Genomic DNA, 13,532 nt, shown 5'->3' with positions numbered 1-13,532 from the left:
CTCTAGGCTAGAATACTGGAGTGGGTAGCCTTTCCCTTTTCCAGGGGATCTTCCCAACCCAGGGATTGAACCCAGGTCTCCTCCATTGCAGGCGGATTCTTTATCAGCTGAGCCACAAGGGAAGCCAGAGAATACTGGAGTGGGTAGCCTATCCCTTTTCCAGGGGATCTTCCTGACCTAGGAATCAAACCGGGGTCTCCTGCATTGCAGGCGGATTCTTTACCAACTGAACTAACAGGGACATCAACTTAATTTATTCTCCTGAAATCTTAGCCTCAACTTCCTCACTCTAACACTCCCCCTCAAAGTGAAACTACATTACAAGTTGAAAACTTTCATTGGACTATCAGGCTGCAGGTTCCTTGATCTCCCTATCACGCCCCCTGCTCGCTCCTTCTTTCTAGTTCTCTTTTTTGGCCTATGTGACACCATCCTATCAAGCAGCAACATTTCTATGACACCAGTTTGCAAACATTTACTGCTGAGCACCTATGCCCGTGTCCTCCACAGAGGATAACACACAGCTCTGCACGCCCAGGGACCGTAATCCTGAATGCCTTCCTAACAATGAGGAAAACAGGAAGAGGGGGACATTTTTGCTGTTCTTCTCTGACAAGTTTTGGTACTGGAAGCTCACTTCTAATGCATCGTCCATATCAAATACTCTCCCTTTATCTAAAGACCTTCATTACTAATTGCCCCCTTCCCCCACAGACCTGTGCTTCCTTTCCTTCATTTCCTCCCTGTACCCTCTGCCTCTCTCATCCTTCATTCCCTCTTGCCTCTTATTTCTTGACCTTCCTTAGGATGTACAGTATCTTGAAACAGAACTAATACTTTTTGGGGGGTCATGTGTCACATGGAATCTTAGTTCCCTTACCAGGGATCGAACCTGCACCCCCTGCATTGGAGAGTCTTAAACGGACAGAGTCTTAAACATTGCACTGTGAAGGAAGTTTAGGAACTAATAACTGAGGTCCTTAAACTGGATTCTCAATGTAATCTGTGGCTGAAACCTGATAAGATACATAATTTCCCTTCTCATCTTTTTCCTCACTATGTCTCTGACGGTGATTTTCTTTGGCGATTAGAACATATCAGCAACCCCATTTTAATCCAACGTTTTGCCAGATGACTTTTCTATAAAACACGGTTCTCACCTTCTACTTGTCCATTTAACGTCTTTTTTCCTCTTGGACCAGCAGCTCCAGATAAACAATCCACAGACTTCTCTGGAAGGCTCTCAGAGATACTCTGCTAAAATTAATGTCAATAATGAGTTGCATGAAGATTTCCTAATCCCTTTGGAAGAAAATACCCGACTTTTAAAAACTGCCTACTTTGACCCCAGTTAAGACAGGTTTTGCCAAGATCCCGTAGCTGCTAAGTAAAAGAACTGGCTTCAGAATTCTGAGGAGAATGTATGGCTTGAAAAGAAATATTTAATGGAACACAAGATGGGGCTAAAAAGAAGGTCAACAACTTTTAATCTAAAATTCTCAGCTCACAATTTGGAGGACACTGAAAAATACAGTGTCATCTTTTTCTTATCACATATTTCTTATTTATTTCCATGCTATGCAGGACCTCATTCCTCAGCATAACTCAAGTCAACTTCTACATCCTAAATATGAAAAAGGGAATATAAAAGTAAGTCATCTTTTCAGAATTCAGATTTAACAGAGATATATTATGTATATTATATTACCTGTAACATTATATACAATTCCATTTGTCTCTTCACTAATTCACATTCAAAAACTATTAAAATGGCTCTTACATTCACAACCTATGCTACACACTCCAGGAGATGCACAACTGTTTCCTGAACTTCACTCATTTATACTGATACAGGGTCTATAAGATGAATATTTGAAGGAGAATAATACAAAATCTCTGAATTCTGAAGTTTCAGAATGTGACACAAGGACTTTGAGTAGGTTTTTTAAAAACTACAATAGAAAAATAAATCTGAGGTTGTACGTTTTATCTTACAGTTATTAAAAGTCTCTGCTCCTACAGCTGGTTATTATTTTAGGCAAAACATGTATTCTTCAATGAGATGAAGAGTTGGGAATATCCTCTTAATAGAATGCTTTAGAAAACACAGCGGAATCCCTTTATAATATGGATTTTGAGAAACAGAATTTTAATTTCTAAATCTCCATCATATCAACAATTATTTTAGTCTTAATGCAGAGCCAAAACAAAACAGAGAAAGAAAAAATTTAAAAAACCACCCTCCTAACAACTCTAAGAAACCAAAATAAAGTGTCCGGGGGGTTGGGGGCAGAAACTAGATGATATAGGCTATGTAGTTTTGGAACTGAAAGGCTCCAGGAAGATTCCATGATCATTACAATAAGGAATTACGTCCACTAAAGATATCATTATGAGTATTACATAAGTCATGTCCTTATGGTTTAAAATTCACAGAAAGACTCTTTATCCTTGACCAAGGATATTTCCTTGGTATTTCCTCCACTGTGGGAAAGCTTTTTCCGATACGATTCTTCTGTCACTATGTATTTTTCAGCCCATTTTTTCCTTCACCCCCACCTTCCATATTTATCAAAGTAAAAAAAAAAAAAACCAACTAGTCATATGTTTATAAAATAGTTTGCTCTGACCAATTTTCCACTGCAAACAGAAAACAGTGAGAGGGACACCACTGCTGAATTTTAAGAGTAAATGCTACAGGAAACTAAATTCAGAGCACGAAAACTAATTTCACAACAGAACGCTTTACCTTGGTTTCAAAATCTAAGACTTCATCATTTGATGTAAGCCATAAATCATCACCAGGTTTGCTGGAAAACCTTTACAGCAAAAACAGACAACAACAATGAGTGAAAACATTTTTTTTAAACATATTTTGATGTGGACCATTTTTAAAGTCTTTATTGAATTGGTTGCCATGTTGCTTCTGTTTTATATTTTGGCTTTTTGGCCCCAAGGCATGTGGGATCTTAGCTCCCCCAACCAGGGATTGAACCCACACCACCTGCATTGGAAGGAGAAGTCTTACTAAGCATCTTAACCACTGGACCCCCAGGGAAGTCTCCAAAACAGTCTTTAGTTACACCTGTTTCTGCTTCTATCTTTCCCAATCTATGAAATATCTAGTTAAGGCTCATTCTTAGTTTCCATAACAAAGAGTGACAGCCGATATACTGGCAGAGCCTGAAAATAATTTGTTTTCACCAAGTCCTAATAGGTGAACTTAAAAATCCAATTGATCGACTGACATAACTTTTGTTTCCCCAAGCTGGAATAAACCTGATGACTTAAAACAAAGTGGAAGGATAAGCTGCTCCTTCTCCATTGTCTGTCCCTGGTTCAGAGACTAATCTGTGTCCATCAAAAATGGCAGTCTTGGTTCTTCAGCAGGGGAAACACTTATTGAGAAGGTCCCACTTCTCCCCTTTACTCTAAAGGGAGTGCAATGTCTAAAACTTAAAATGGACACAAGTCAAAGAACTACATTATATCTTTAGATTATATGCTACACGGGTACTTCTCAATCTCTGCTGAGGGACACAAGAGTGGGCATGGGAAACAGGCAGGCCAGCTGTCAAATCACAGGTCAACTCACTTTAACCATGGAATCACGGGTCAATTCATCAACCTCCTGAACCACAGTTGGCTAATTAAGTAAAAGTAGGACACAGCTACTTTACAAAGCTGCTGTGATGACTCTAGGAGGTCACAGATGTTAAGCACATAATGCAATGTCTGACCCAGAGTAGAACACTCAACAAACATTAGTTTCTTTTCCCCGTGTTCCCTTAAACATACAATTTTAAAACATCCATAAAATCCTACCTGCATAGACAGTCTTCTTCAGAACTCTCATCCACTATTAAAGAAAAAAGCAAGACATTTAAAATCAACAAAAGTATAGAATATTAAAACCTCAAGACTGATGCTCTGCTTAAAAGTATTCCTTTGGGACCATACCTGGAGCCCACACTAGAGGGAACAGTGATTGTACTATACTCGCAGGCCATTAATGCCTAAGAATCACTCCTCTCCTTTATAGTCATCGAATGCAAAACAAAAAAAGAAGAAAGAACTGCTTTTACAATGACAATAATCCCAACCAAACTGTAGAAGACTGACAGAAAATTATATTATACCATTAATAGAATCAGTGCGATAAGCTGACAAGAGCACGCTTAAACAGCACAGTGTTCCTGGACTTCCACTGCCTGGAGCAGTGAACAGAGGAACAGGTGTCTTGCTGGGACATAACACAACTTCTCTGGCTCTTCAGTTCAGGATGAAAACGCCCTCTCACAGGGAAGCTTGGTCTACAGGCACTGAACTTCAGAGCGTGGGAAAACATAGGAAACAAAGTTTTCCTGGCCCTATTTCCAGATGCAAGAGAAGTATGAAAGATGTAGTGATTCCAGATTTAGAAAGAATAATCTCTTGAAAGGGAGGTGGGGGAGGGCAAATGGGTGAAGGGGGTCAGCTGGGTGGTGGGGATGAGGACTAGACTTGTGGTGAGCAGGCAGTAGGGTACACACAAGCTGAACTTTAAAAAAAGTTTTAAATATATATATGTGTATGTATATACACACATACACTAATGTATTTAAAAAGAATCTCGTGAGACTATGTCCTTCCACTGCTCAAGAGTATCTGAATCACATAGAGCAGGATGGTCCAAACAGTCCTGTGTACTAGTGAGGGATATCATTATATCAATCCTCCCCATTATATGGCAAATGTTGACAGAAATCATGCTTCTTCAGGTTGGAAGGCATACATCATCAGATCCGAAGCTGATGAACAAGGGGAGGGATGGAAGGAAGGAGGGGGTGATGGACTCCGGTGCTCTTGGACAACATTTCACATGTGTCGTCATGATTTGATGCTGGAGGGATGACTCACATGCAGTGAATTCAGGGGGAAAGGAGTCCTGGTAGCTCGAGCCTGGAGGACAGGGGCAGTGATTTTTAAATGTTTGCACCCTGTGACATCAGAACAATGCTTAGTACATAAAAGACATTTGACAGTTATCTGTTTAGTGAACAAATGAACAAATAAATAATGTTTTCTTTGAAAATTTTGTTTAGAAAAATACAGAAAGTAACCAGGGACAACTCTATTCTATTCTGAGCATACTGAAAACCAAGATTCTAGGTCATCTCTGTGTCTCCTCTGACGTATTAAACCAACCTACAGTTCTTTGATGGAACTGTATGTTTAGTCACCAAGTTGTGCCCAACTCTTGTGACCCCCATGGACTACAGCTCACCAAGCTCTTCTGTCCATGGGATTTCCCAGGCAAGAATACTGCAGTGGGTTGTCATTTCCTTTTCCAGGGGATATTCCCGACCCAGGGATCGAATCCATAACTCCTGCATTGGCAGGCAGATTCTTTACTAACTACTGAGCCACCCTTTGATTAGACAGAGGTTTACTAAGTTAAAGGTGTCCTCAGACAGTTTGTACGATGTGCTAAATGCCACAATGAGGGAACCTAACATTGTTTTTGTTAATGTGAAGCATTTTTAGTGCTTTTATTAGAAACTGCAGTCTCAAGTTCATCTATTTGAATATCTATTATGATAATCTTTTAACTGATGGCAAGAGAACATCTTGTTCTTTCAAAACTATACTGTCATGACAATTATCCAATACAGAAGTAAACATTTGGTCCTAATGAAGTCAACCTATCTCACTCTTTTTGGATCTGTAAGGAATGAAGTTGGTAATAGAGACCTTGTTGGTACAATAGGCAAAATAACTGGTTCTCAACCAGGCATTGCTTTTCTGCCTTCTGTACTATTGGTAAGTATCTTTCAAAAATAATCTCTCACTGGTATGCTGCACACTGGCTCAGCTTTGCAGTTCTTATTGTTTATCATTTCTTAGCCTACCAGGAAGGGATTATTGAGGTTCCCAGTTTTAATGATGGTAACTTTTTTAGTGAGATTAATCACTACACAGTAACTAATAACTATTCATTCATTAAATGTAAACCATTTGTAAAAATTAAAGTTCACTTTCATAAGAAGTCCAATCTGCTATAATATGATGATAGATGAAATATATATCATACTAACTTAAATTTTTTTTCTTATTTACACAAAGATCTAATGTAGGGCCATATTAAATACATGAATTTCTTTTCAGACAATACTGTCTCTGATTTTAAATTACCTACAATTAACTTCTTCAACAATTCTGAATACTAGACTATTAAGAAATTAATTTAAAAAATAAAATACACATGCAATTTACACTAACTTTTTCATAGTTCTTTCATTATTGAAACTTCCTCACTCCTACTTTTTCTATGGTAGAATCACCAAGAGTAATTCTTTAGCAGATGACATACCTGGGTTGCTATTTTCAGGAGGAGTTTTAGGTCTCTCTTCTTTATATGCAGAAATCAGTTGGCGAATGCTATGCATTAAAAATGTAATAAATAATATTTTAACACTAATATGAAAAACAACATCAAATTCTTAGATCATATCATCAGACAAGGTCAGAGATAATATCAAAACTTCAATTGTCCCATACATTTCAAGTTTCTAAGTTCTATAAACTTTTATTTAGCATGTATTTAAAGGAGAAAGAAAAGGAAGATGAAGTAGTCATGAACTGAGGGCAGTATAGCTCCGTTAATTAACTAGACTTAGCCTGGCATATGAAAACGCTCTCGAACTTGGAAATCCTAGCTCTGTAACCAGCTGCTTTTTGTTCCTGGTTAAGTTGCTTCTTTTCACTTCAAAGTCTTCCTCTATACAACCGTGATCTTACTGCCTTATTTCACAAGGGGATTAAGGAGAATTTAATGAGCTAATATGCCCCCCAAATGCTTGGAGAAACAAAGATTAGAATAATTTGTTCTCAAACTTTATTGCTGGAACTACTTTGGAATTCCAAGTAAAACCCAATTTGTGTTTTTTCATACATTTAACATTCAAGGGTTGCACGAACTGTTATTAATTCTTTGTGGTTTGTAATTTAGGGAATCTCAGCTCTTATATAATGTGTACCTTAATTTATTTATAAAATACGAACTCACCACATTAGATAACATAATTAGCCCCCATCACTGCAGCTAATCACACCAAGAGCTAATCACAATCAAGACCCGGCCTGGACCACTACTCTTCCTTCTCTACCTGCTCAGACTCTGAACCAGCAGATCTTTCTGACAATGATGCTTAATCTCCATGATCATCTCCAATTTACTTGGAAGACATATTCCTACTCCTACAGTAGATACTGGCAAGTCCTAGACAGGGCTTACCTATCTGAATTCAATGATCTTACTTGAGATTTAGGGATTTCTAAATCTGGTGAATGGGTTCCTTATGAGGCAGACTCTGAAAACATTTAAGGTGGAGGCAGATACAAACCCTTTGGAAGATTTTTGTTATTACAGGAAACAGATCTCATGAGGGGCCAACCGTAATTTTGGAATCTCAGGCGAGCCAGCAGCCACTACCCTAGGAAGGATGACGGGGAACCTATGACCTAAGAAAAGGGTGCCCCCACAGGACAGAAAGCTGCCTTGAGGTTCAGGTCTAGAAACCAAGGAGAAAAGGAAGTCTGTTCAATCCCTGCAGGAGGACTTGAACCTCTCTGACAGCCTAAAATGGTCCCCACTGATATCTGCTAGCAGAAAAGATAAATAAGACCCTCGACCGCACCTCATCGTGAAGATCTAGGCTTACACGTGGGCTCCACATAAGGCTTCTGAGTGTGGGGGAGAAGCTAGGAGGCCCAGCTGCCAGAGCTGGTGCTTTGCGACAGTGACTTGAGCTACAAGCATACATATGAGAACAAAGAAGCTGTGACTCTGAAGTTGACGTGTGCATCACCATGAAGACTGGGGAACCTGGACCCGCAGGGGCAGCCTGGGAGTAAAGGTCAATTGTCAGCTGACTGCAGGACGAGTTTTTTTTTTTTTTTTTTTCTTCTTTTAAAATGATTTTATTAAAGGTCTTTATAGAGCAACATCCAGACTCCAGATCCAGCTGCCAAGGAGACCCTGTCAAGACTAGTTGTAGTAGCAGTGCTGCAGCAATAGAATCAATACAAGCAACAGAATGATGAGAAGGAATTATTTTTTTCCCTCCAAATGACGTGTGGAAGAGGACTGTCTCGTTGATCTTAGGGAATCCGCGGGGTTCTTGGAAAATTCAAGCAGGAGCAGCATAGAGAGAGGCAAGTCCTCAAGGGAAAACACAGGATTTGCTGCTGAACTGAATATTTCACGACCCAAATAACTAGTTAGAAATATCACAACTGTGACACTATTTGTACTTCATACAGAGAGGTTACAATGGGAATGAAATGGCTAATGTTAGGCTCTCTAAGGATCAAGGTCTACATGTCCTGAGATAAAGAATCCCGAACCCACGACCACATGTAACTAATTGGCCTTTGCTTGGCTTTCAGCTGATGAGGGGGAACATCTCACCACCATTCCCAAACTGCCTGCACCAAACTGGAGCTCTCACTGGTCAGGTATCAGTAACAGTTAAAATTATTTTTGGCTGCAGTTTAGTGATAACTGGCGTTTTAATGGGAACACTTACATATTAAAGCCACTAATAATAGCATAGTCTTCTGCAGTCTGTCCAAAAACATCTTGAGAAAAGATGTCAACACCTTGCTGAAGAAGAAGACCAACTACATTTGTTGATCCATAATTGACAGCAAGCATGAGGGCTGTTCTAAAACAACAGAGAGATGACTTCAGCCTCAGGAAGTTGAGTTAACTTACTTAAACAACTAATTTGATATGCTTTATCAAGTTAACATCTTGCCTTTCCATGAAGAACTGACCACTTACAGGCTCGTGTTCATCTTTGTAAATTACCTCCAAGGTTAAAATGAAGGGATGGAAAAGAAGCCTCCTGTCCCACTGGGATGGCACGCAGCAGCAGCTACTATTTCAAAAGTCCCTGGTGGGGACTTCCCTGGTGGTCCAGTGGCTAAGACTCCATGTTCCCAATGCAGGGGGCCCAGGTTCCATCTCTGGTCAGGGAACTTGATCCCACATGCTGCAACTAAGAGTCCCCACAACTAGGACCCCACGCAGCCAAATAAATAAATAAATGTTTATAAAAAAATAATAAAGTCCTTGATGGACAAAAAACAATGTTTAGGTCACTTATCTGAGGCAGGTGACTATTTAAGGGATGAATTCCCCATTTCCTCCTTAGTCTGATATATTAGGCTTCAAAGTCAGCTGGAGGTTGGGTTAAGGAAAGGCTACTTGCAGGTTTAAAACAAAAATATTAACAATAATGGGAATAAAAATAGTCATGGTGGCAGTTAATGATGTTGACAAGCATGTGCTAAGCACTAAATGAAAAAACTATATATAAAATCTTTCTTACACATAGCCAACTTTGAAAGATGCATTACTATTCGCCTTTTGTATCAGGAAACTTATTTGCTGATGGTAAGTAATGTGCCCAATGATAAGTAATGTTAGGGTCATAACCCTAACAGGCAGGAAAGCTAGGAATTGAACCCAGTCTGAACCTAAAGCCCATCATTTTCATCTGTACCATCCACCTCTGACTTGTCTTTGTTAAAGGAACTGTTTATCCAATTAAAGCTGTCTTTCTTCCTCCTACTTGCATTAAAAATGAAAACATCGAAATGTACTAGAAATGAAAAAGAATAAAAACTGATGAGCCCACAGGATCTGGTGACAGTGAGTAATAATGACTTTTTCGTTGCTGTTGTTGTTGTTGTTTAGTTGTATCTGACTCATTTGCAAACTAATAACATCAGCATTCTTCAGAGAAAGTAATTTAATGCAAAGAGTTATCCAAAAGGCAAAATCAAGTCCTTTATGTTTAGTATGCATCTTTTAAAAAAATATATATACACAAAGTAGAGGTTAAAGAATTATTTTAAAGAATTAAGAAATTCAATACTGTCATAAGGTAAACTAAAAAGCAGAATCAATATTTTATAAAGCTAATAAAACTAATGTGAAATCCCTCAGCTACTACAAGATCAACCAAAAAAAAAAAAAGATAGGTTGCATATGACATCAGTCAATATTATAAAGGAATATGAATCCTGCTATATATTCCTGCTATATATTGTTGTTCATGATTCCCAGTCAGAAAAATTGATTTTCTACCTAAGTGATGATGTGTTGATCACAAATAAATCCTCTTATTCATTTAATCTTGATATTACCACCCTAGAACAACACTAAGGTTTTTAAAAAGAAAAAGAACAACTGTACCTTTTCATCTTATCAACTGCATGTATATTTGCTTCTTTCTTTACTAAAAACTCCACCATTTGCGCTCTCCTTTCACTTATAGCAAGTAACAGCGGTGTGAGGTCATCCTGTAAAACAGGAAAACCATTTCTAATGTACACAGTTAACCTATTTCTAAACTGAAATTAAAATCGTGCAATAGATTCTCTGAACTGAAACACATAACTCAGAAGGTAAATAAAAGGGAGCCCCCTCCTCATCCCCCTGTGCACCTTCTTTCTCTTTAATCTGCTCCTCCTCTGGGCCTTCCCTAGTGGTCCAGTGGCTAAGACCTGAGCTCCCAGTGCAGGGGGTCTGGGTTTCGTTTAGCTACTAAATCAACTGCGTATTTTAGGAACAATGCTGAGGCAGAAATATATATTATCTGTAGCATGCATAACCTATCCAAGGATGACCATGAGTAAACTCATAAGGTTTACAGACAGTCCAGTGGGAATATTATTCTCTATATGAACATGCAGACAGAAAACTTTTTTTTTTTTTTTTTCAAAAAACCAAATGTGGGAACACTGTTTTACTGCTTTCTCAGAAATGTCTCCTGGAATTTAATCTTACTCATTCACTCCTCCTTGCTTGTTCTTCCCCAACTCACTCCCCCTTAAGACAGGTCAGCATTAGCCAGATGGTATTTGCATGCAAAATGACCCCTCCCCCACCTTATCTTCAAAGACTTTTCTTGATGACTCTCATATGATTACCTCCAAACCTCCAGGAGGAAACTTCCACAATCCCACAGTTCTGGTCTTTGTCTTGTTTTACTGCTCTTAGTTAAAGATTACAAGATAAGTTACCAATAAAAACATGCTCAGCATTTTCTTGGGCAGTTGCTCTTCTGCAAGCTCTCCCTGTGCTCTCTCTTATAATCTTGTGTGTTTCTGAGAATTATTCAGTGCGAAACCACCACAATCAACTTAAAAATTCTAATTCAAAAAATTCAATCCCATTCTTAAGAGATCCTTTCAAAATATGACATTGATGATTACTTAGATTGTCTTTAAAACCTTGAAATATTTATCAAAATAAACTATAAAACAAAAATTGGAAACTCAAATGCTTATGGAGGAAAAGCTGGTGAACTGAGTAAGTGAAAAAGCCAGGTAAGGCCAGTAAACCCAAGAACACATGCCCCATATCGAAGGGGTGGCCTATGCATGTTGACCAAAGAGTAGGATGGGCTCAAGGGGGAGCAGATTTGGTTCCTGGAGAAGCCTGACCTGCAGACTTCTGCATGAGTCTCCTAAACTTTAAATGTTGGCTCAGTGTGTCGACTAAATGAAACATATCCAAGGGCCACGTCTGGTCTATGGCCCACTTGTGATTTTATGTTTACTTTTTCCAAACAGGTGGATATAAAGCAAATACTTGTATGTGAAACCTTTCCTTTCTTTAGTATCATATGTTTCACAAAAAACACGGGTCCCAATATGTAATAAATACAGCTATTAAGACTCATAACTCAATTAAAAATAAATTCTTTTAAAAAGACTCAGAACTCACACATCAAGAATGTTTCCACTGCCTGTTGAAACTACAATCTGTCTCCAGAATTCTTCTAGATTGTTAATCAAATGGATAATGAGGTCCTAAGACTGCTGAAACTAAATTATTAAAACAATTCCCATCTGTACTGTTACGAACTTCATGGGTTTTAAAGCTCTCATCTGCTTATGCCAGGGATCAGCAAACAGACACACTGCAAGAGTCTGTCCTGCAGACGACACCAAAAAAAGGCTCATGAGTTATTACTACTGCAGTCAGGAAAGCCCTGTTGCTAACAAACATCTGTTGACCTAATGACCTGGATCATAAGAGAAGGTGCAAAATCCTTAAAGGGTCAGACTCTACAGATGAAGTGACTTCGCCATGAGCAAATCTCTAAAGACTTCTGGAATGCCACTGAATGATTAGTGGTTGGAAGGAAAAGGAGTTATTGTTCAAGCCAACAGATATTTCCAATAATATTTTTGTAACTTCTCAATCACAGAGACAGAGAAAAAGTCAAGGCTAATATTGTTGGAAAGGAGGGAGCTGATGGAAGGACCTAGCATTTATCAAACTCCAACTCTTCTAGAGATTACTTTTCTTTCAGATAGGTGCATTTAGTTCGGAGAAGGCAATGGCACCCCACTCCAGTACTCTTGCCTGGAAAATCCCATGGGTGGAGGGCCTGGTGGGCTGTAGTCCATGGGGTCGCTAAGAGTCAGACACGACTGAGCGACTGCACTTTCACTTTTCACTTTCATGCATTGGAGAAGGAAATGGCAACCCACTCCAGTGTTCTTGCCTGGAGAATCCCAGGAACGGGGGAGCCTGGTGGGCTGCCGTCTATGGGGTCGCACAGAGTCAGACATGACTGAAGCGACTTAGCAGCAGCAGGTGCATTTAGAAATTACACTTATTCACTCCATAGTTCTTCATCAAGGACTGTATCACAATCTCAAGGAAATAATTCTAAATACACACGTCCAAGCCTTCCTTGATTTATTCAGCCAAAATCTTCAGAGAACAGCATAGGCTTATAAATTTTTTAACTAAGTTTTCCCAAGTGATTGCAGTTCACCAGCACAATCTAGCAAGAATAAGTGCAGCAACCACTCCAGTCTCATCTCTTACCCACATGGCCAATTCCTTCTATTACTTGAGGATTTGAAAAAAAAGAAAAGTGTAAGAGGCAAGAGTCATCAAGACTGCAAATTCTTTAATTTTTCTCAGTAAACAGTGTTAGAACAGGGACTGGTAAACTCAAAAGGCAACCTGATCTCATTAGTTATAAACCCCTTACTTTCCATCAAGACATTCTAGATTGGAGAGCAGAGTCTAGACTCTTATCTAAGTGGCTGTTTCTGCCAGAATAGGATAAGATGTCAGTTAATTATTTGTTCTTCTCTCTTATTTCCCACTTAATCGCCACCTGTTCACTGCCAGTCTGATTTCCTCAGAGTCTTCCTAAAGACTCTGGTATCTAGGCAAATTTACAATTCACTCATTCTCTTTCTTAAAATAACAACTATTATCCCTGAAAAGTGAAAAGCACCTTACAGAAATATATAAACTGAAGGGAATAAAAAGCAAAAACTAAAACCTCGGGATTCCGTGGTGGTGCAGTGGCTGGGTCTCAGTGCTCCTAGGAAAGGGGGCCTGGGTTCGAGCCTTGGTCAGGAAACTAGATCCTGCATGCTGAAACTAAGCCCAGCACAGCCAAATAAATAAATATTAAAATAAATAAATCCCCTTCTTGGTATTTCCC

At 39.0% G+C, this 13,532-nt stretch overlaps 1 protein-coding gene across 1 annotated transcript in view; it reads right to left on the bottom strand.

The window, feature by feature from the left end:
• LOC106701669 (ankyrin repeat domain-containing protein 26-like) overlaps positions 1 to 13,532 on the bottom strand; it is a 65,693-nt gene that overhangs the window by 37,323 nt on the left and 14,838 nt on the right. The window contains 4 exon segments of the mRNA XM_070366989.1: positions 2,750 to 2,819; positions 3,826 to 3,859; positions 6,353 to 6,420; positions 10,247 to 10,353. Coding sequence (XP_070223090.1) covers positions 2,750 to 2,819; positions 3,826 to 3,859; positions 6,353 to 6,420; positions 10,247 to 10,353 — 279 coding nt within the window.

Source organism: Bos mutus, unplaced genomic scaffold, assembly GCF_027580195.1.
Source record: "Bos mutus isolate GX-2022 unplaced genomic scaffold, NWIPB_WYAK_1.1 CTG419, whole genome shotgun sequence".
Classification (NCBI taxonomy): domain Eukaryota; kingdom Metazoa; phylum Chordata; class Mammalia; order Artiodactyla; family Bovidae; genus Bos; species Bos mutus.
The sequence above is the reverse complement of the archived record's forward strand: the minus strand, read 5'-3'. Positions and strand labels throughout refer to the sequence as shown.